This window comes from Nicotiana sylvestris, chromosome 3, assembly GCF_000393655.2.
Source record: "Nicotiana sylvestris chromosome 3, ASM39365v2, whole genome shotgun sequence".
Taxonomy (NCBI): Eukaryota; Viridiplantae; Streptophyta; class Magnoliopsida; order Solanales; family Solanaceae; genus Nicotiana; species Nicotiana sylvestris.
In genome coordinates, this window is record NC_091059.1 from 129,484,045 (window position 1) to 129,503,718 (window position 19,674).

The window sequence follows — 19,674 nt, forward strand, 5'->3', positions numbered from 1 at the left end:
CTATTTCCTTAATCCATCAAAACATACATTTATATCTCAAATCAAACATGTATTTAGGTACAAGCTTCAGGTTACGGTCATAAACGGTACTGGATCTGTTTCACTGTTGCTCTGGGACCGCGCAAGTTTGCAAATGAATTGAAGGAAGGATTACTTGAAGTATTTTTTCTAAATTAAGTTCATATTTGTTTTAAAAAAATTCTAATGCAAAATTTCTTCTAAAATACTGGCATTGTTGACGAATCTCTCTATCCAGTAGAGTTGAACAAATATCCTTGAAAGAAATTTTATGTTTAAGGTCATCGTCAAGAGCTCGAACATTCAGATGCAAGATGAAGTTTATAGTGTTTTTAAGATTATAGATGAGGAGCAACTGATGAAGAAATATACTCATGCTCCACGTTTAGATGCCTTCACCGTATGTGATCGTTACTCACAAACATCATAATTTATTTAAGTTGCACATTTCCGTTAAATTGCATATTTTAAGTCTTTTTTTAAACTAAATTATTTTTTTATATTTTTTAGGACCCTAACTTCAATAGTATTCAAGGCGTAGATGAAGAGAAGGAATGCAAGGTAAATACATCGCTAATTTTTTATTTCTCCTTTACGATGGCACTCATTTTACTTATATATGTGGATAGATATATTTGAGAATAAAATTTTAGATTTGGTCAAACGCAGATTTTTTGAAGAATGCACTAAAGAACTTGATTATTAGAATTAAAGGTTTATATTCAACAGTAAGTAGGTATATATGATGTATTAAAATAATTTGATAAACTATATTAATATTTGTATCACAAGATTGTGTTTTGTGTGTAAATTATGAAATGCTAAAATTTAGTTAATACACGATAAAATACTTTACTCACTTGCATGGAACTTTTTGATAAACTGTAAATTAGTTTTGCAATTGATCTATTTTTTCTCATCATAGTAGAAAAAGGAAGTCTTTATTTGAGCTTAATTTGTTATGCTAAAATGTAAGTTTGAAGGCAAGCTGATTGTACATGCATGGATACGATCAATTTTTTTAACATATTAAGCGTTTTGAATGTTCGCTTTGTTTATTCTATAAGAAGCTACGAGCAATAATAACATGATGCCTTCATTGAAGATGTATGACGAGAGGACTAGATCAGCCAATAAGGCATCATCAGTATCTGAGTTGTTAACTACTCGGATGTATGTATGCATTACTTTAAGGCTAATTCATAGGAAGTCAAAAATATAAAATTCCACCAAGCCTCGAAGAACTTTTTTCCTTCATTGTTTCTCAGTCATAGTTTATCCTATCACACCTCTTTTTTCGCCCGCGCCGCCCAAAAGGGGCGCGGAAGGGAGTTTCTTCCAATTAAAGGACAATCGAAATGGAATTTATTTATTTATTTCAGAGTCGCCACTTGGAAGATTTATGTTGTCCCAAGTCACCGGTTGAATCCCGAATCGAGGAAAATATTGACTCTGTTTAACAGTCTGCGCACCAGAAATCCGGATAGGGAATTCTGTTAACCTGGGAGAAGGTGTTAGGCATTCCCGAGTTCCGTGGTTCTAGTACGGTCGCTCAACTGTTATATTCGGCTTGGTTATCTGATATAATACATATTGAACATATGTGCGAATTTTGACTTTTAACCGCTTTTATCATTATTATTATTTTTATCGAGAATTGCAACATCATGAAAATATATCTCGAACCACGTCACATCAATGTACCCGTGGTTATCGACATATTTCGACTCTGTTGAGATTTGGATTTGGGTCACATAAATGTGCACCCGAGTTTTAAGAAAATAAATTGTTAAAGACGCGCCTAAAGCGACTAGCGTATCATTATTTTTGGGGTAAGGTCGTGAAATTTGCTAAACGACTGATCCCGAAGTCTATACAATTATTAACCTTTTATTGAGGGCCCCGCAACTTATACGTTTTATTGGGTGAAGCTCATCTCATTTATTTTAACAGGATAATCCTAAAGTGCCTACATTTTTTCTATTAAATTTGTCTCTACAAAAATGAAAGAGAAAAGGTCCTAATTTATTTACATGCTTACGAGTTGTTATAGTTGGGTTCCGAATATGATTCGTAAAATCTGAAAATGATGCAAGCAGGGCAGTCCGTTGCCAATGCGGGCCCAGACCCAATGTGTATGGTACAAACTGGACCCGGGCCATCTCATTCACATGTTACTACCTAGTTACATTATACTAGGCATGCTCATAGTTTGTCAAAATAAAAAAAAAACTTGGCAATCTAATTTTAATCCTAAACCATTTACATGCTGAAATTAACCAATATATTTAGCTAAACAATATTCCTACAAGTTCCGAAATGATCTATTCGTTTAGTGAACTAACTGTTGAATGTTTAAAAATAGTCTAAATCAGTTAACATACTTTTTGAGACATGATAATCATCCAACAATAACGAATTAACTAGACAGAGTTACTACACCATTTATTTATTTTTAGGCAATACATAGATAGTTCGTCCACTAAACTACCGTCAGATGTTCCATTATATATATTAAACAGCTACATGATTCTGATTAGAGTAAGTTAAATAATGTATATATACAAATAAAATTCAGAATATAATTAAGATAAATTCAGAATTTCAACTCTTCATTTCATATTCATGTTTCATGTTTCAGTTTACAATAACCAGCGTGTCAGTTGTGTACTTGATATTGGAAGCAAAAGAAAAGGAAGATCAGCAGAAATGCAGTAGCATACAACAACAGCAACACCCAGCAACCAGTAACAACCAGCAATGAGAAACCAGTGACAGATTTTAAAATCAAGATAAAAATCCAACAAACCAGTGAAGTAGTGGCAAACAACCAACCAAACTCAAGGAACAAATCAAACGAAAATCCAGAGACACCAACAACAATCAACGGGCAGAAGTAAAGGGAATCTTTTCAGATTGAAAGACTAGTTAATATTTAACCCTTAATTTCTGAATCCGTATATCAGAATATTTAGATTGTATATCAGGTGTATACTACTCTCTCTTTAAATTTTCAGAATGTTTTTTTTTTGGAAGTCTTAATATTTTCGGAATTCCCACTCTCTTCGATATCCAGCCCCTTTTTATTTGTGTCCAGCCCCTCTATTTATTACCAACTTTCAGCATTTAAAAAATTAAATCCCACTATCTTCTACCCATCCCCCTTTAATTTCCCACTACCTAATATTTTGTCCCTCACTATATTAAACAATGTATTAACACATCACTTATTGCCCCACTACCGCATGTTTTGTCCCCCACTATATTAAACAATGTAAAAATTTCCCACCATTATGTCTTGTCCCCCACTACGTATTATTTTAATATTATTTAAATATTATTTAATCTTAATGGACAGAGCACTAAAAATAAAAAATTGTTCAGATTTTCAATTCAAAAATACCCCTTTGAAATTACTGAAATTACCATTTTACCCTTGAAAATACTGCAATTGACCATTCTACCACCATCAGCTATAATCAATTCACCTAATCAATTCTAACCAAAATACAGCAACTATAACCAATTCTTAATCAAATTCAATCAACAAATTCAAACTAAATGATGAACAGCAAAGAAACAACTGGAATTATTTTGACTGAACAATATTTTTAAACAACAAATCTACTTTCAGATTCAACAACAATAACAAACAAGTATATTCAAATCATTGAGCTCAAATTCAAATTAAACTTAAACAGAACAAATAAACGGATTCAAATCACTAAACTCAATAATCAATTGATCTTCAAATTAAATCTAACAACATTACAACAAAGATGAATGATTCAAACTAAATCAAAAAATTAAAAACCAAAACATAAGCTCACATTAAATCACTGGATTAAAAACGAACTTCAAACAAAAAAATGAACACGAATTAAATCTATATTAAACAACAAAGATGACGGATTCAAGTTATCAAACTAACATATTTCTATATTAAAACTAAATCTTTTTAAATTAATAAAAACAAACTGAAGAAATAATTAATTGAACTTCAACTTAAATCTAACAACATTATAATTAAACTAACAATTTCTACCTAAAAAATAAACAAGAAAAAATGAAACAAACTGAAAAAAAATAAAAAAATGATAAACACGAACAAAAACAAGAATCAAACATTTACTGATTTCATATCCGAAAATATCAAACAAATTACGGACAGAAACAAAACTTAAACCAACTAACCGGATCGGAACGACGATAAACTCGAACGAAAACAAATCTGCCCGGAAACAATTATCGCACCAAAATAACTTGACGCCGAAGACGACCACGAACGGATGATCGAAGAAGATGGTCGTTTGGTGTCGTTTGAAGACGAAGCAGTGGCGGAGAGGAGGCGGTGAAGTAGTAGCAGCTGCTACTGCTGAACATGCTCGACGGAGGGCAGCTTTGGTGGTCGTCCATGGCTGGACGTAGCAGAAGGCAGCAGAAGCGACGTTGTAGCTCGTCCATGGCTGGACGTAGCAGGAGCAGTAGTGGCGACGCTGCAGAAACTGGATGAAGCAGCAGCAGCAACGCGGGCAGCCATGGTTGTGCGTCGTGAATCTGGTCGAGTTGCTGGTCGTTTGGGACGAGGAGGTGGAGCTCGTTTTGGACTGGTTCGCTGCGTGCCGAAGAAGATAACGAAGCAGCGGCAGAAGCAGGTGGTGACGATGAGGAGGACGACGCAGCAGGGGTAGGCAGCCATGGTTGTCGGAGGTGATGGTGACGATGTGGAGGCAGCCATGGCTGCTAGGGTTTGGAGGGATTTGGAGAAGAAGAAGAGGGAGGTGGCGGGTAGGTTCTTAGGTTTTTTGGGTTTGTTTTTTGTGAAATGAAAGATAGGGAGATAGGGGTGTTGGGTTTTTTGGGTTATGGACTGGGTCGACCCGGTTTGAAATGGACCGGGTCGTAGGGGAAGGTTGGGTATCTTTGGGCCTGTGATCTAAAATTGAAGAAAAAGCCCAATCCGGTCTTCTTCTATTTTTGTTCTTTTCTATTTATTCAATTTCCTAAATAATAAAGCTAAAAATGCTAAGATTAAATTATAAAACCCAAAATTATCTGGAAATACTAATTAACTCTTAATAATAATTAACACATAATTAAATAGCGATTAACGATAAAATCACACAATTTGGACATTAAATGTTAAAAATGCAACATACATTATTTTTATGATTTTTTCATTTTGTAAAACAAACTTAATTAAATATCAAATGCAAATGCGATATATTTTTTATTAATTTAACACATTAACATGCATAGGCAAAAATACAAATAATTATCAAAAAATGTCACGAAAATTCAAAAATTGCACACAAAGGAAAATTGTTTTATTTTGAATTTTTTGGGAGTAATCCTCATACAGGGCAAAAATCACGTGCTTACATATCCTCCATAAAATATATTTGACAGTTTGGGATAAACACTTGGAGGAATACATTTGAGGAACCTTAATCACCATTATGAGTTTTTTAAAAGTAGAATAGGCTTTTTCTGATATTCAATTTGGTAGTTATGCATTGTAACAAATTGAAGCATAAATTAGTTCTTTATTCTTCACTTACAACCAGTTGATTATTATTTGAAAAGTTAACAAGTAAAGCTTTATACGTTTGGTTTAGTATTTCTACCTAATTCACCATGAAGAAAGCAGTAACAGAGAGATAGGTAAGTAGAAATGAAAATATATTAATGTCGCAGTCATATTGCCGTAAGGAATACAATAAAATGCAGGCTACTTACATTTCCAAGCCAAAATTAAGGTTTCACCTACAAGACCAGCTATCTTGAAAGAGCTAAATTTTACAGCAACTTTTCGTTCATTAAGAGGAACTGGATTGACAGTGGCCTGCAGAGACATTATTGCAAATATCAAAGATGAAACAGTTTCTTTTTAAAATTGACAAGAAATAACCCTTTCTTAAATATATGTCAATTTTTTTCTCTTGGAATCAAGGACAATGAGAATCTTACCATGATGAAAAACTTAATTTTATTACTTTCAAGGATTAAAAACTAGCCTATGACATCTATCTTGATAGAAATCGAGCATCAGTTTTTTACCTCTTACATTTTCACATCAATTGCAAAGGTTTGTACGGTTGATCTAAGCTAGCTTCACAGTTACTGGAAAATTTTCTTAGAATAGTACTGTTATTTGGTTTTGAATCATACTTGGGTTCCAATATTGGCCCCAATAAATTCATCTATTCATTTTTTATTTTAATTCTTTTGAATTCGATCGTTAAATTTAATCAGCAATATATATACATATGTTTCTATTGTCTCTCTCGCTCTTTTTTTCTTTGAATCGATCCGCGCATCGCGCGAGTACGTATACTAGTCTCATATAAAGAGAAAGGTAGAGAGAGGAAGAGGGCATGTAATATTCTATATGATAAGAATTCTTAAATTACAAACATTGCATTTCCATAAAGATCTGATTTGTTGTTTATATCACATTTTCTCGCATCAGATCCGAGAAAGCTCTCTATATTCCCACGTTCATTTATCTTATATCATTGTCAGATAGAAGAATCATGCACCTCATTCGATATTTGGGTGAATCATTCTTTCTATTTACATTTATTGTCATTTAATATAGTTATTGCTTATCATTGTTCCCCTACTCACTCATAGCAGTATCATTTAATACCACTTGTATTAAATTGGTTTAAATGCAATTCCATGTTATTTGTATAAACATATTTCAGATCTATGATTTATTATGTTTAGCTAGGATTTACTCATTATTCTCTTATTTAATTAGTTTAACAAAAGGTTTCATACTTTTTGGTCAAAAAATTCCAATGAATGACCATTATGTGTAATAGGAATAGCTGAGTCATTTTCGTGTTACAAATAAAAAAATATGATTATAGTCCATAATTTTAGATAATTGAGCGATGATGTAAGTAATTTACTCCAAAAAAGGTAGAGAACATGACAAATGGACAATTATTTTTTGAAAAAGAGCCTTTTAACTTTTAACCAAAAGAGCAAAATAAGATTTGTATGTATGATAGAACAAGTTACAGCTTTACATCTTTTAAGTATCAGTGCAATATAATCTTTAACCCAACAACAACTTATGAAACTTAATATGTATAACCATAAGCACGTTCCTTGGATCGGTAATTCCAGAAAAAAAGGAGCATAAAATGGAGGGTCAACCATGTTTCAAGTTTCAATTTCTCTGACGGATATGGTAACTTGACACGTACACCAGACAATGACAGTGTACGATAAAACCTGTCCTTATCGACTTTACCTTTCCTCCTGTATCTATTGTGTTATCCTCTCTGCTTCAGAAATAGTCCATATTTTAGCAGGTACTAGTATTACTATTACGATCGTTTTCTAATGAGGGATCGAAAGTAAAGACATAAATAATCTTAATTATTGGCCTGTAATCAATCAATAATGACATTTGAGTTTTGACTTTGTATATACTACTAATATCCTTTATAGTTTTAATTACTTTCCCTTTAGAATTTGATCTAAAGCTGTGGTTGTCGGTTGGTGCGGTTTCTGCCACCACCCATTAATCAACTCCTTTCTCTTTCACATTTTCATTTTCTTGATCGTGACGAGAGGGGTTGCTCTGATGGTAAGCAACCTCACTTCCAACCGAGAGGTTGTGAGTTCGAGTCTCCCCAAGAGCAAGGTGGGAAGTTCTTGGAGAGAAGTATGTCCGGGGTCTATTTGGAAACAGTCTCTCTACCCTAGGATAGGGGTAAGGTCTGCTTACACACTACCCTCCCCAGACCCCACTAAGTGGGATTATACTGGGTTGTTGTTGTTGTTGTTGTATTGTTTACTTCTTGCAAAAGGTAAATTCCTTTCTTCACTACCCTTTTCTTTTTTGTCCTGTTATACAATCTCTTCCTTTCTTAATGAATAGGTTTTAGTAACTTAATTATGGGTCTTGTTTGGAACCTAATTGACCCAAGAGCCTGAATTTTCTGTTTTTTGGGTATTTTGGATTAGAATTCTGAATTCAAAATAGTAGTATGTTTTGACTGACTTATTTGGGCTGCATCAAATTAGTTGGTTCTTGTTATTGTTGTGTTTGATAGGTGACTGAACGCCTTCGAGTGATATAAAGATTGAAATGGAGAGATGTGGGGATTTTGTGCAATGGTTTCTACCTGATATGTCTATAAAGATCCTAATGTGTTTGGAGGATCCCTCTGATCTTGTTCGGGTTTCTGCTGTTTCTACTTCTTGGCGTCAATTCGGTAAACTATACACCATCTTTCACATTATAATGCAGTTCCATTCCCTTCCCTTCACATTACACTACTTCCATTCTATATAGATAGCCAAATAGAGGTGCTGTTATTTCTATGGATGATGACTTTATCTTTTTACCTAGTTTATTTACAGCCATTTTCATCAACATTTAATGCTTAGTGCCTTATATGCTGTTAAAAGAATGGTATGAGTATAGTTTCTTAATTTGCTGAAACGGAAAAATCAGGGTCTTTGTCATCCTTTTTTATCTTTTTCCCAAGCCATCTCACTTCACACTCCACAATTTTGTGCAGTGATTGGAAATGGATTGTGTAAGCATCTCTGTTTAAGGAGATTTCCTGAAATATCAAGTGTCGCAAATATGGTTGAAGTTAAAAACACGATTACACCAGTAGTATCTCAGCGTAGACTCGAGTTGTTATGTCTGGAGTGGGATCACAGAGTTTATGCTTTTTTGGCACAAGGCCTTTCCAACTGTACGAGGAAAGATTGCTTAATAGATGCAATCCTTGCATCAAGTACTGATAACTATCCTGAAGAAAGCATTCTGAATACATTAGAACCGAGTGATCAGGTTGGCCGCAGGGCTTCATACTGGTCAAGTAGAGGAGAAAGTGATCCTGCTGTTCCTGAGACACTAACTTATAAATTAATCTCAAAGTTGTGCTTGATTTCAGAATTTCATGTGCAACCATTTCAAGGTTGCACCTCAAGTTTTTATCTTCTGTTATGTTATGGATTCAGCTTATTTGTTTTTTCTCATTAACTAGAAATATTATGATCTTGTAACAGCGTATTTCCAGTTTGGATTTCCCATTTATTCAGCAAAAGCTGTGAGATTCAGAGTGGGACATTCTAATGTTAAAATAGATGTAGAAAGTGACAACGGACATGAATCTGCGGCTGCTCAAGGATCTTTGTTGGACAACATCATATGGACATATACCTCACCAGTATTTCCCATGGAGCAGGTGCGAAACAGTAACAGTATTTCAGTTTCTTTTATTCTGGATAGTTCTTATCCGTGAAGCGATCAAATGGATACTGACATCTACTCTTGGGATAATAGCTTGTTCCCAAGTCATAGTACTGGTTTTCCCTAACTAAGCCTATTTCCTGGTCTTACTTGTGTCGGAACATGTCCTTGGCGGAAGTATATCACTCATTTTAACACAGCTGCTAGGTGCTCAGTCATGAACTAATCTTCTTCTCTGTTGACGAAAGCAAACAATTTAAACTCGACTTCAGCTGCAGCTCAGTTTTGGTTAAGATTTTTTTTTTTTTTTTTTTTTGTGTCTTGACTTTGGAACAGCTAAGTTTTCTTCTTATGGTTACAGGAGAACAGCTTGCAGAAGTTTAAGCTGCCAGAACCTGTTCTTTGCATTGGTGGAGTCCTACAATTAGAGCTCTTAGGCAGAGTTCAAAGACAAGAAATGGATGGTCAATATTATATATGGTCAGTTCCTTCTTTTGGATTCTTGGCCTCAAAATTCAAAATGTCGTTTATTTCCTGCTTTTACTGCAGTCTTAGTCTACCATATAGTTGTCGTATATTTAAATGAGGACATGTGTTATAAAGGGCATGAATATAATCTCACGACTTCGGGATCTCTAAGATAATCTTTGTTGATTCCCTTTTAGTGTGTCGCACGTTCAAGTTGTTGGAAGACCACTCTTGCCAGCATTTGATGTTTCAATACTCGATGAATCGGGGAAGTGGACCCTGAAGTATTACCCAAAAGAGAACTTGAGCCAATCACGTACTAAATTTTCTGAAGGAGAGTCAAGTAGTCCTCGGCTTCGTAGTTTTGGTTCAAACTTGAGGGGATGGGAGCAAATGATCCTGAATACACTACTAGGAGCTGGAGCTGTCGTGGTTGATGAGGAGTATGATGTCTAGTTTGGCCGCCCTTTTTTAGGCCTTAACAGTTGGATGACAGATTCTGAGTGTATAGATCCTACCTTTCTTTGCTGCTCTGTAAGTTAATTATTCACCTGAGTGTTGGGTTTGTTGCTGCTTACAACCATAACAGTGCTTGGCCTTGCGCCAACAAGAGATTCTTGTAATATTTCTTTCTACCATGACTCGGTCACAAATTGCCAATTTAACATCCAAAAGAAAAGGCCGGTAAAAGTGGACACAGTGATAAGTGTTTATCTTGGTGAAAGGCAGTGTGAGACAGGCAGATACCAAGACATCTAAATATTGGTTACTTGCCTTAATGGAGTCGCGATTTCTCTAAACTCTTCTTTGACCTGAAACCTCTGAAAAGCAATAAGAGGATCTTTATGGAAATTGGAAGTCTAGAGGCATCTCTGGTTACCTGATAGACAAAAAGTAAGTTAAAAGAAACCCAGCAGTATATCCACATTTTGCCTGCCCTAAACGAGCAGCTTTGAGGGAAAGACTTAACGAGACCCAAAAAGAAATTAATTTTCTGTGCCACCCACCAAAAAAAAAAGAAAGGAGGAATTGCATTCATTACGTTAATGGAGGGAAATCGAAAATATCACTAAATCAGAATAGATCTCGTTTCGCTTTGGGGAGCAAAAAGGATATCAAAAAGAACAGCAACGAGAAAAATAAACCAAAATAAATTATCATTTTTGTGGCGCTAGAACGATGGCATGAATCAACATAAAATTTTAGGAGTATTGATTGGCATTAGTTGGAGTGAGAAACAGAAAGCCAAGAAATAACACAAGACATGACGCCTCGAAATCTTGCAAGTTTCATGCTCCCCATGAGCTTGCCTGATAGGAAACATGCACGACCTCCCTACAAAATCTTAGTCATTTCACATCCTCTATTACAGCAAACCATTGAAACACGGATTCACACACATGACAGGCCAAAGGGCAAACGAACTGAACAGAATAGTAATAGCAGTTAATAATGTTCTCCAGTCCATTCCTATAGATTACACTTGTGGGTGGTTTTCGAGGTGTAAACACCAAGAGTGTGAAAGTAAAGAAAGTAGGCCTAAATACCTAGAGAGGGCAAGTGCTTAACACCACAACAGCCTCGAACTACAAAATAGGGAAGAATCAGAAGAAAACAAAAAACCTAACACAATCAACCTGTACAAAGATATATAGCAGTATCCTTTTCTCATCAAAACCAAAAGGAGCAAAACATGTCAGTCAAGCCTTCCATCCATAATTCATATTGTTGTCAAGATCACTGCTAAAGAAACCATTTTCACTGAATTCATGTGTCATATCTGGGACCAACTCATCAGATAAATGCAGACTTTGAGGTAAATCTGGAGCTTTTTGACTGAAAGCACTGTTGCCAGCCGATGCAGAGGGTTCACAGTTAGAAGCCGATTTAAAACTGTCGCTTCTACTTGGTGTTGGTCCAACACTGCTTACCGGCCCATGTGTAGCTGTTGCAGCAGCCACAGAACTATTGTTTCCAAATGCAAACCCTTCCCTAGAAGCAATACCACCTCCACTCTGCCCAGAAAGGCACTGCTGTTGAACTCCACACCCACCGCTGTTAGCATTCATGTCCTGGAGGAGCTGCTGGATCATTTGTTGCTGTAGGACCTGGCTACCATGCGATGGTTGAGACTGATTTTGCGGGATTAAGCCACTATTCAATAATCGCTGCTGTTGTTGCTGCAGATTGGTACTTGACAAGCCACTGACAGGTAAGTTCTGCATTGTCCCTGGCAATATACCATTGGCCCCTTGCGAAAGTGAAGATTGAGAGTGGTTCGAATAATTGAAAGAAGGAGAAGCATCTTGTTGGGTTGTATTTGAGTTTGAATTCATTGAATTTTGCCGCATTAGTGAATTTTGGAAGTTTGTGAGCTGAAGAGCAGCTTGTCCAGAGCCACTTAAAGCTCCCCGACCACCCATGTGCTGGTTATTGCTCATTTGGCTATTAAGCCCAGGGTGCAATGACATAAGCCTGTTCAACGCACTGCGATCAGTTGGCAGGCCCTGAATACCCACCTGCTGCTCTGTTTCCTGTGCATTTTGTGCCTGAAATTTGGCTGCAGTACTATGTCGTGGGAAATTTTTTAAGCCCTCTGCAAAACAAGCAGAGAAGTAATGTCACAGTTTTTAGCATTCTCCCAACATGCAAAAGACACTCTAGAACTACAATCTACCATGGTATAGATAATAATGGCGAAAGATGAGTATTTTCAGTTTTAGAGCCCGTTTGGACATAAGAAAATTTTCCCTTTTTAAAAAAAGATTTTCACTTTAATAATGGCGAAGATGCATTTTAAAAAGTTTCAAGAATTTGAGAAACTCCAAAAAGTTGTTTTTCAAAATTTTCACTCAAAATCACTCATAAAAATTCAAAAACAACCCAAAATTATATTCATGTCCAAACACAGCTCTAAATTTCAAATACCATTTTCACTTGAAAAAGATTTTCACCCTGTTTTGGAATTTTACAATTCTTATGTCCAAACGCCCACTTAGTTCCAAACAAATGTAAAAAACAAATCTATTACCAATTGGACCAGCTTTATGATCTCTGCAAAAATCCATCAAGTCCTTCATGCTATTCACGACCTCAGCTATCTGAACATCATACCAACGAATTCAAGTACTAAAACACTAGAAAGCCAGATAAGCAAAGCCAATGCTTTGATTAAACATGAAAGAGTGAGGAAAATTCTTATGTCGTATTTTCTTCACCAAAAAGCCTATCTTCTCATCCCATATTCATTCAAACATACCTGTAGGCATCTAACATATCTCTTGGAAAATCCCAAATCATTAAGTGACTGCAACTCCAAACTCTTGGCAAGTTGACGTCCAGTTGTGACAACCCTAAGAAAAGTAACAACAACGTGACATGAGATTATATTTCAAACCAGTTGCAAGACATAAGAGACAATATATCTCTCAAACTTAGTGAGAAGTATATCCCCTAAGGTTAGAAGTGCTTTTACCACTTTGAACACCTGGGAACAAAAAAGAAAGAAACATAACGGAAGCATGCAGTTCCAAATAAATCCTTGTCGGTTCTCTATAACTTTAATATCAACCAAACTTCTCTTATAGGTGCATATCTCAGTTATGAGCAAGAGAGCTTTATTACAAGAGTAGGGGGGGGGGGCATCGGAAGTGGATTTATTATTTAGGTTAAGGTACACCTAAGCGAGCCTACCGAATAAACACAGTAACAGACACTACATTCAGTACAAAGTCGATTCTTTTTATTTTTGATAAGGACAAAGTCGATTCTTACACGCAACTTAGTAGATGGAGAGAAACTGGAGATCAAGCTAAAATGGGAGGAGAAACAAAAACGAATTACATACTGAGAAAGTAGCATGAAATCAGACAAGTAGCTTTTCATTGGTGGGGAGAGAAGAAAAGGGAGGGGGGGGGGGGTTGGATAAGCACAGACGAATAGCTTTCAACTCACATGTTGCTGTTTGCTTGTAAATCCTGCTGAGAAACCCCATCAGGTCCAGTTTCTGTTAATGTAGTTTGGCATTTCTGAGCAACCTGCAGCAATTGATTCACCTGCAAAAAAAAAATGTTACGAGGACAAGTTGTAAACACTGAAATTGCTCTTCATTCATTGTCAGGTGAGTCGCCAAGATGAAGTTAAAAGGGAATCGTTAAGCGCGTTAGTTAGGTTGGCACAATTGGTGGAGCTAGGGTCAATAGGACTTCTCTTTTATTCCAAAGAGAAAATATCCAGATCCTCCAGCAAAGAGGGTGGCCACCGGCAGCCCAGTTGAATCAAATCACTGGTGACAGAACACAACAGTTGAGCAGATTTCATGTGTCCTATACATTAGTTGCATGAGCCTACTATCCAAGAAACAACACGGAGGTGGTCATATAAACGAAATTGGGAAATCCTCCAAACATTGACGACTACAGATAGCAACTGTCATATACATGAGAAAGAAAAACAGAACATGTTCTCCTAATAGGACATACTAAAAGCAGAACGAAGATTGAGATCCTTCACTATCTTAATGACATAACAATAAAAAAGGCAGTCTGGTGTACCAAGTATCCTACATTCATACAGGGCTTGAGGAAGGGCCACACCCCTTTGTAGGCAGCTTAACCTGATGCAAGCATCAGCGGCTGATTCAACGGTTCAAACCCGATGGAGTGAACAATACTAAATGTTAAAAAGAATGCCAAATTGTATCTTAAGGATGATCCTAGTTCATATAACTGAAAGAACCACTGGAGCAAGTGGAAATTTTAATTTAGTTCAATACCTGTGGTGCAACTAATCTCCGAGGAAGAAGCTCTTCATGGCGCCGAGCACAAAATTCCCATGACAATATCTGAGGAGCAGCAGAAAAAGCAAAAAGCTATAGACGACTTAAATAAATTATGCCCTCACAGCTGATCAATTTTTACAGTACCTTCAAATCAGAGGTAAAAATGATTCGGAGTTGACCCTCCCGAACCACGCGAAGTTGTTCATATACACTTTCCTGAACTGCTTTCGCATATTCCAACATCATTAATCCTGAGGGGGACCTGCATTCACGCGGAAAATCCAAAAACAAGAGTTCATCGATGACACCACTGCTAAATTTGATTTCGTTCAGCCTGGGAAGAACTTCGAAAGTTGCCTCTGTTAAAAACCACCAAGAACAAGAAGCTAGTCAGAAACAAGCAGATCAATTATTTGGTAGTGATCATGATTATGATATGAAGACCCTAATCATTGCAATGTATGCTGACACAAATTCAGATATCAGGTAGACAGGTCTTAAGCATCATCTCTCAGATTCTTCCTGTGCAACCTCGTACTTCGTCCAAGAGATTTTGGGTCCATTATTTTTCTTTCTTTTGACTTTTGTCCCATGGAGGGATAAAAGTGGGGGGAGGTCTGGCAATAGTGAATTGTTAACACATCAACTATCTCCTCATCTCCTTATATTTCCTGCAGAGTCTGCTAAAACTCCGCAGATGAAAACTTCTACTATGAATATGAAAAACCTGAATGATGTCTTTTCGAAATGCCAGTCTACTACAGTTCTACCTCCAGTACTAGCTAAGTAAATAATAACTATCCCTTACCCAAAAAAAAAAAAGTAAATAATAACTATCTTGATCTCGCAAACTTTTATGAAGCAGATGCTTCTAATGCCAAGCATGTTTAGACTCAGCCGTTCAAGCAAAATAGATCAGAAAAGAAAATGTCTCCAAGGACTTTAACCGGAGCAATTAAAGTGAGTGAAGAAAGCTGATAAAGAAAAAAAATAAAACCACACATGCAATGCAAAGAAAAGATAACTATAAACACAAATAACAATTACATGGAGAAATGGATTGAGAAAACTGCATTAAAAGAAACATATGAAGTAAGAACCAGTTAATTAAGTTATTCATTTTCATATGGAAAGATGCCATATTAAGTTTCTAAATCAGATTGAATGACTAATTTCATCGTACTAAATATCTAATTCTTTTCCTGATCAGTAACATATTCCCCTGCAACGCTTATTTGAATTACATATCACTTGCTAAGTCAGATGTCTTAGCGACTTTGAGGCTGCACAATTATCAGTTTTGGCATAAAGGAAGCAAGAGTTGGAACTGTGGCCACTTGACATACTTCACATTTTGATGTGACACAGATAACCAAATGTGACCAGAAATGGATATGTCACAGGACGATCCCATGAGCCACGAATCAATGTATAAATAAGATTGTGTATTTCCTATTCTAAAGCAAACAATAAGAGCACCCTCTACTGACAACTCTAGCGGTTTTCCATATCACCAAGTCATTACTGTATAAATGAGCATCGTAAGACTTTAGAAACAGGTTTACACTTTATTTTCTTTTTTCTATTTTTTTTTTTTTGGAGGGGGGGAGGGGTAGGAGAGGGGGAAAGTTGAATCCTCAAGAGACATTGACTCTCAAGTCCGAGGTTAAGAACTTATTGATATGCTAATTTGGATAAGCACTTGTATATATTTTACTAGCAACATACAGGTCGTCTATGCATTTTCTGAATGTCACGTTTACACACAGCTCCATCTATTGTGGTCCAAATGTTAATTCCTCCAAGAACTCTACCCTTCTTGGAAGAGATAAGTTGAACCTTATATCAATATGTTCTTTCCCAACAGTTCCTTGGATCCAAGAAAGACTGTACCAACTTTCATTATGGCCCAATGAGGTGAAACTAGACAATATGGTGTATAATTTATGCAGATAGTGTCAGATACAAGTTGAAATTTGACCTTCCGCGCAGACAAAATCATATTCACCAACCCTACCCATACTTCCTCCCGTCTTTAAAGTAGATGTTCTCGAGTTCAACGCAAAGGCAATTGCATCTCCTATTGTAAAAAGTGGTTCAACTCTATGTATCAAGCTGCGCTATAAGGTAAGTTGATACTACACGAGTTATAGAATTGTAGCATCTAGAACTTGACACAACCTAAAACCACTAATAGTGATGTGTTGGCTGCAAATCAATGACTATGACAACTTCCACTTACCAAATCCTCTGCCTGATTTTGAGCCACAAATATCACAATGCCATGCATCCTGGTGCCAAAAAAAGAACAGAGTCAAAAAAAAAAATAGAATATGTTGCTTATGGAATTAGTTTAAGGAGAGAATGAATTAAAGTTATGGAAGACCACAGAGCCATATTATATCAGGCAAGCAGGAGAATATCACAAGAAGAAAATAGACAACACCAAGCATATGATCATACAATACTCTCTCTGAACTAAGCATTCAGCATAGCGCATGAGGTTGAACAAAACGAGCACTAACTGATAGCCGTGGTCGTAGAACTATTTCTAACTTTAGGCCTGAGAAAGAAGAAACTAATTCAAATAGAAAATCCATGATATTAAATATTACCATGGTTGATTGTGGAAACACGCCAAGTGAATGATGCCCAACATTCTCGTATAATGACAAGCACCATCTCTTCTTTGCCCGTGGGGAATAATACTCGGCCACAAACTTTCTCCAATAGGCAATAGCGTTGTCCTATTAGACATAGTAAATCATATAGAAATGAGACACATGAACTTGTTCTATATTTATGGGCCATTCTTCACAACTAGAAACAATGTCACTCACAGGAGGTCGTTGCCTCTGATGATACAAGTATTGCATTAACCGTCTAGAGCACAAGACACCATCAGATGGGCGCTTCATGGCTGATACAGGCTGCACGCTTTGTTGTTGAAGTTGTTGCCTTAGCTGCAGCTGCTGCTGTTGCTGCAGTAGCTGGGCTCTCTGCATCGGTGGCAGATACTGCAATAACTGATGCTGTTGTTGCTGCTGTTGCCTCAGCCTCTGCTGCTGAATCAAGGCTTGTAACTGAGGATTGGAGTTCTGCATGTGCAAAGGATCTTGTCTTTGCAGCAACTGTTGCAGAACTTGCTGCTGTAGAATATCTTCCTGCTTGATGTCCAGCCGCGGTTTCTTTTGCATATGCGACAAAGCCACAGGATCCTGGATGAATGATCCTGGAACCCTAAGGCCTTGACCATTAGGCAGCTGAACCTGGCCCACTCTAGATGTGGGCAAAGATGTAGCACTAGAAGCGCCCTGACGCTGCTGATTATGTTGAGGTTGTTGGGAGTTTGGGTCTTGGTTAGAGCTTTGCTGAACCATGGAAGATCCATCCATGACTGATGAACCAGACACACTTATGTTATTAGAAGAAAATGACAAAGGTGATGCAGGCAACCGCATGTAGGATTCATTATTAATGCTGGCACTTCTCTGAAGATTGGGACCCCCTGAAAGTCCTGAATTGGCATCCGTAACCAATGAACTTGCCCCAACACTAGGACCTGAGCTTGCTACACTATTCAGAACTGTATTACTAACATCCCCAGATAGAGGACCCAAACTTGACCGTGGATTTCCAGGTAGTGAATTCGATGAATTCCCAAAAGATGAAGTCAAGTGAGAATTTCCGGCAACTTGAGACTGCCCATCTCCTTGGAAAAAGATACCAGAACTTGAAGAAGAATGTGCCATCCCTCCAGCCACCCGAGAAGGCGCCATTGGAGGCACAATCCCCTGGTGGCTGGAATCCAAGTACCTCTCCAGTGCTTACCCCTTTTTTCCAGGCTCTACAGTGCAGAACTAAGTTCAGAACTTCTTATGTAACCTTCAAAATTTCATCAAAACAATCTACAAACATCAAATTATCCGAATAAATTACTATCTTCACCAACAAAACGACAGCACCAGATCTTTTTGTCCTGTATAGTAACAACATTTTTACATACTCATCATTAGAAGAAGAAGAAGAAGAAGAAGAAGAAGAAGAAGAAGAAGAAGAAGAAGAAGAAGAAGAAGAAGAAGAAAGACAACAAGAATTACAAATTAAGAACCCAAGTAATTTATGCATCCATAAAAACCCTAATCTTACAAACAGCTAAAAGAAAAAAGAAAAAAAAGAACTTTTCCTGGCTTAAATCCAGATAATCTTAACTTAAAAACTCCAGAATATAGAAAAAGGTTAATTAAAAGTAAGATCAAACAAACTCCCAAAATTAGACATTTTTTGCATGCACCCACTACCCAAAATTTGGTGCAATAGTAAAAAAAATTACTCGAATCTTAAGCAAATTCTTTTGAAAACCATCTCTATAACACTAATTCATATTCTGATTAGCTTTAGTTTCACCCCACTTGTAGATTATATCAAAAGATCAAGAAACAAACAGACAAAATTCGACAAAATCTATATTGACAGCTCATCGTATTAAGATAACAGCAATTACAACCAAAAGGATTAAAGCTACCTAATTGTTTCAGGAAAAATAAAAAATGGAAACAGATAGGAAAAAACTACACTGGAAAAGAAGAGCTACGAACCTTGCAAGAGCTAAAACCGGATAGAGAGAGATTTTAGGGACTAATTAATCGGAGGAAACTTCGATCGCGATTTTTATACCTAGCGGGAAACTGACCGGCTGGACCTGTTGGTTAACCCTACAAAACCGGTTGTAGCCGGTTACATTATGGACACGTTGCCATTGTAATAAGATCACGTAGGCGGTGCTTAGATCATGCGGTGGCGAAACGAGGTCGTTGCATTGACGGGACACGTGGTAATCGTCTGTTGGTTAATCTTGAAACGGAGAACTTAACAGGGTAGGTCTCGTTAAGGTAGTGATTCGCTACGGGTCATATAAGTTGGAGGTGGAACCATGCCACCTCATAAATTCATAATACTTATTTGCCCATAAACAATATTTTCATATTAACAAATATTAATATCTAGGATTTATAAATATTTATTTGATTTATCAATTTGTAAATAGCAAATTACTAATTAAGTATTGAGAAATTTGTTTGAAAAAGGTTTTCAGTGAAATTCATGACCCCCATGTATAACTAAATATTTTTTAATATTATCTCTTTTAATTATAATCAGAAAATTGTTTGGGAGTAAT

The 19,674-nt window shown here is 36.6% G+C and overlaps 2 protein-coding genes across 5 annotated transcripts; one reads left to right on the top strand and one right to left on the bottom strand.

Annotated features, from left to right (window-relative positions):
• Window positions 1–7,128: 7,128 nt before the first annotated feature.
• LOC104215735 (F-box protein At4g00755-like) lies at window positions 7,129–10,375 on the top strand. 3 transcript variants are annotated; one of them, XM_009765605.2, is made up of 6 exons: window positions 7,129–7,346; window positions 8,094–8,255; window positions 8,565–8,972; window positions 9,064–9,242; window positions 9,609–9,727; window positions 9,913–10,375. In XM_009765605.2, exons 2-6 carry the CDS (start codon window positions 8,129–8,131, stop codon window positions 10,169–10,171), a joined length of 1,092 nt encoding a protein of 363 aa, XP_009763907.1. In that variant the 5' UTR covers window positions 7,129–7,346; window positions 8,094–8,128; the 3' UTR covers window positions 10,172–10,375. The 3 variants fall into 3 exon arrangements, with proteins under 3 accessions (XP_009763907.1, XP_009763908.1, XP_009763905.1); XM_009765606.2 differs by having other exon boundaries at window positions 7,129–7,254; XM_009765603.2 differs by lacking the exon at window positions 7,129–7,346 and adding an exon at window positions 7,402–7,847.
• Window positions 10,376–11,129: 754 nt separating this feature from the next.
• LOC104215736 (probable transcriptional regulator SLK2) lies at window positions 11,130–19,165 on the bottom strand. Of its 2 annotated transcripts, none has more exons than XM_009765607.2 (10): window positions 19,094–19,165; window positions 17,336–18,474; window positions 17,111–17,242; window positions 16,738–16,786; window positions 14,640–14,854; window positions 14,490–14,558; window positions 13,670–13,770; window positions 12,975–13,068; window positions 12,747–12,816; window positions 11,130–12,311 (listed from the first exon to the last, which is right to left on the bottom strand). In XM_009765607.2, exons 2-10 carry the CDS (start codon window positions 18,272–18,274, stop codon window positions 11,416–11,418), a joined length of 2,565 nt encoding a protein of 854 aa, XP_009763909.1. In that variant the 5' UTR covers window positions 18,275–18,474; window positions 19,094–19,165; the 3' UTR covers window positions 11,130–11,415. The 2 variants fall into 2 exon arrangements, with proteins under 2 accessions (XP_009763909.1, XP_009763910.1); XM_009765608.2 differs by having other exon boundaries at window positions 17,336–18,342; window positions 19,094–19,144.
• Between the last annotated feature and the right edge of the window lie 509 nt (window positions 19,166–19,674).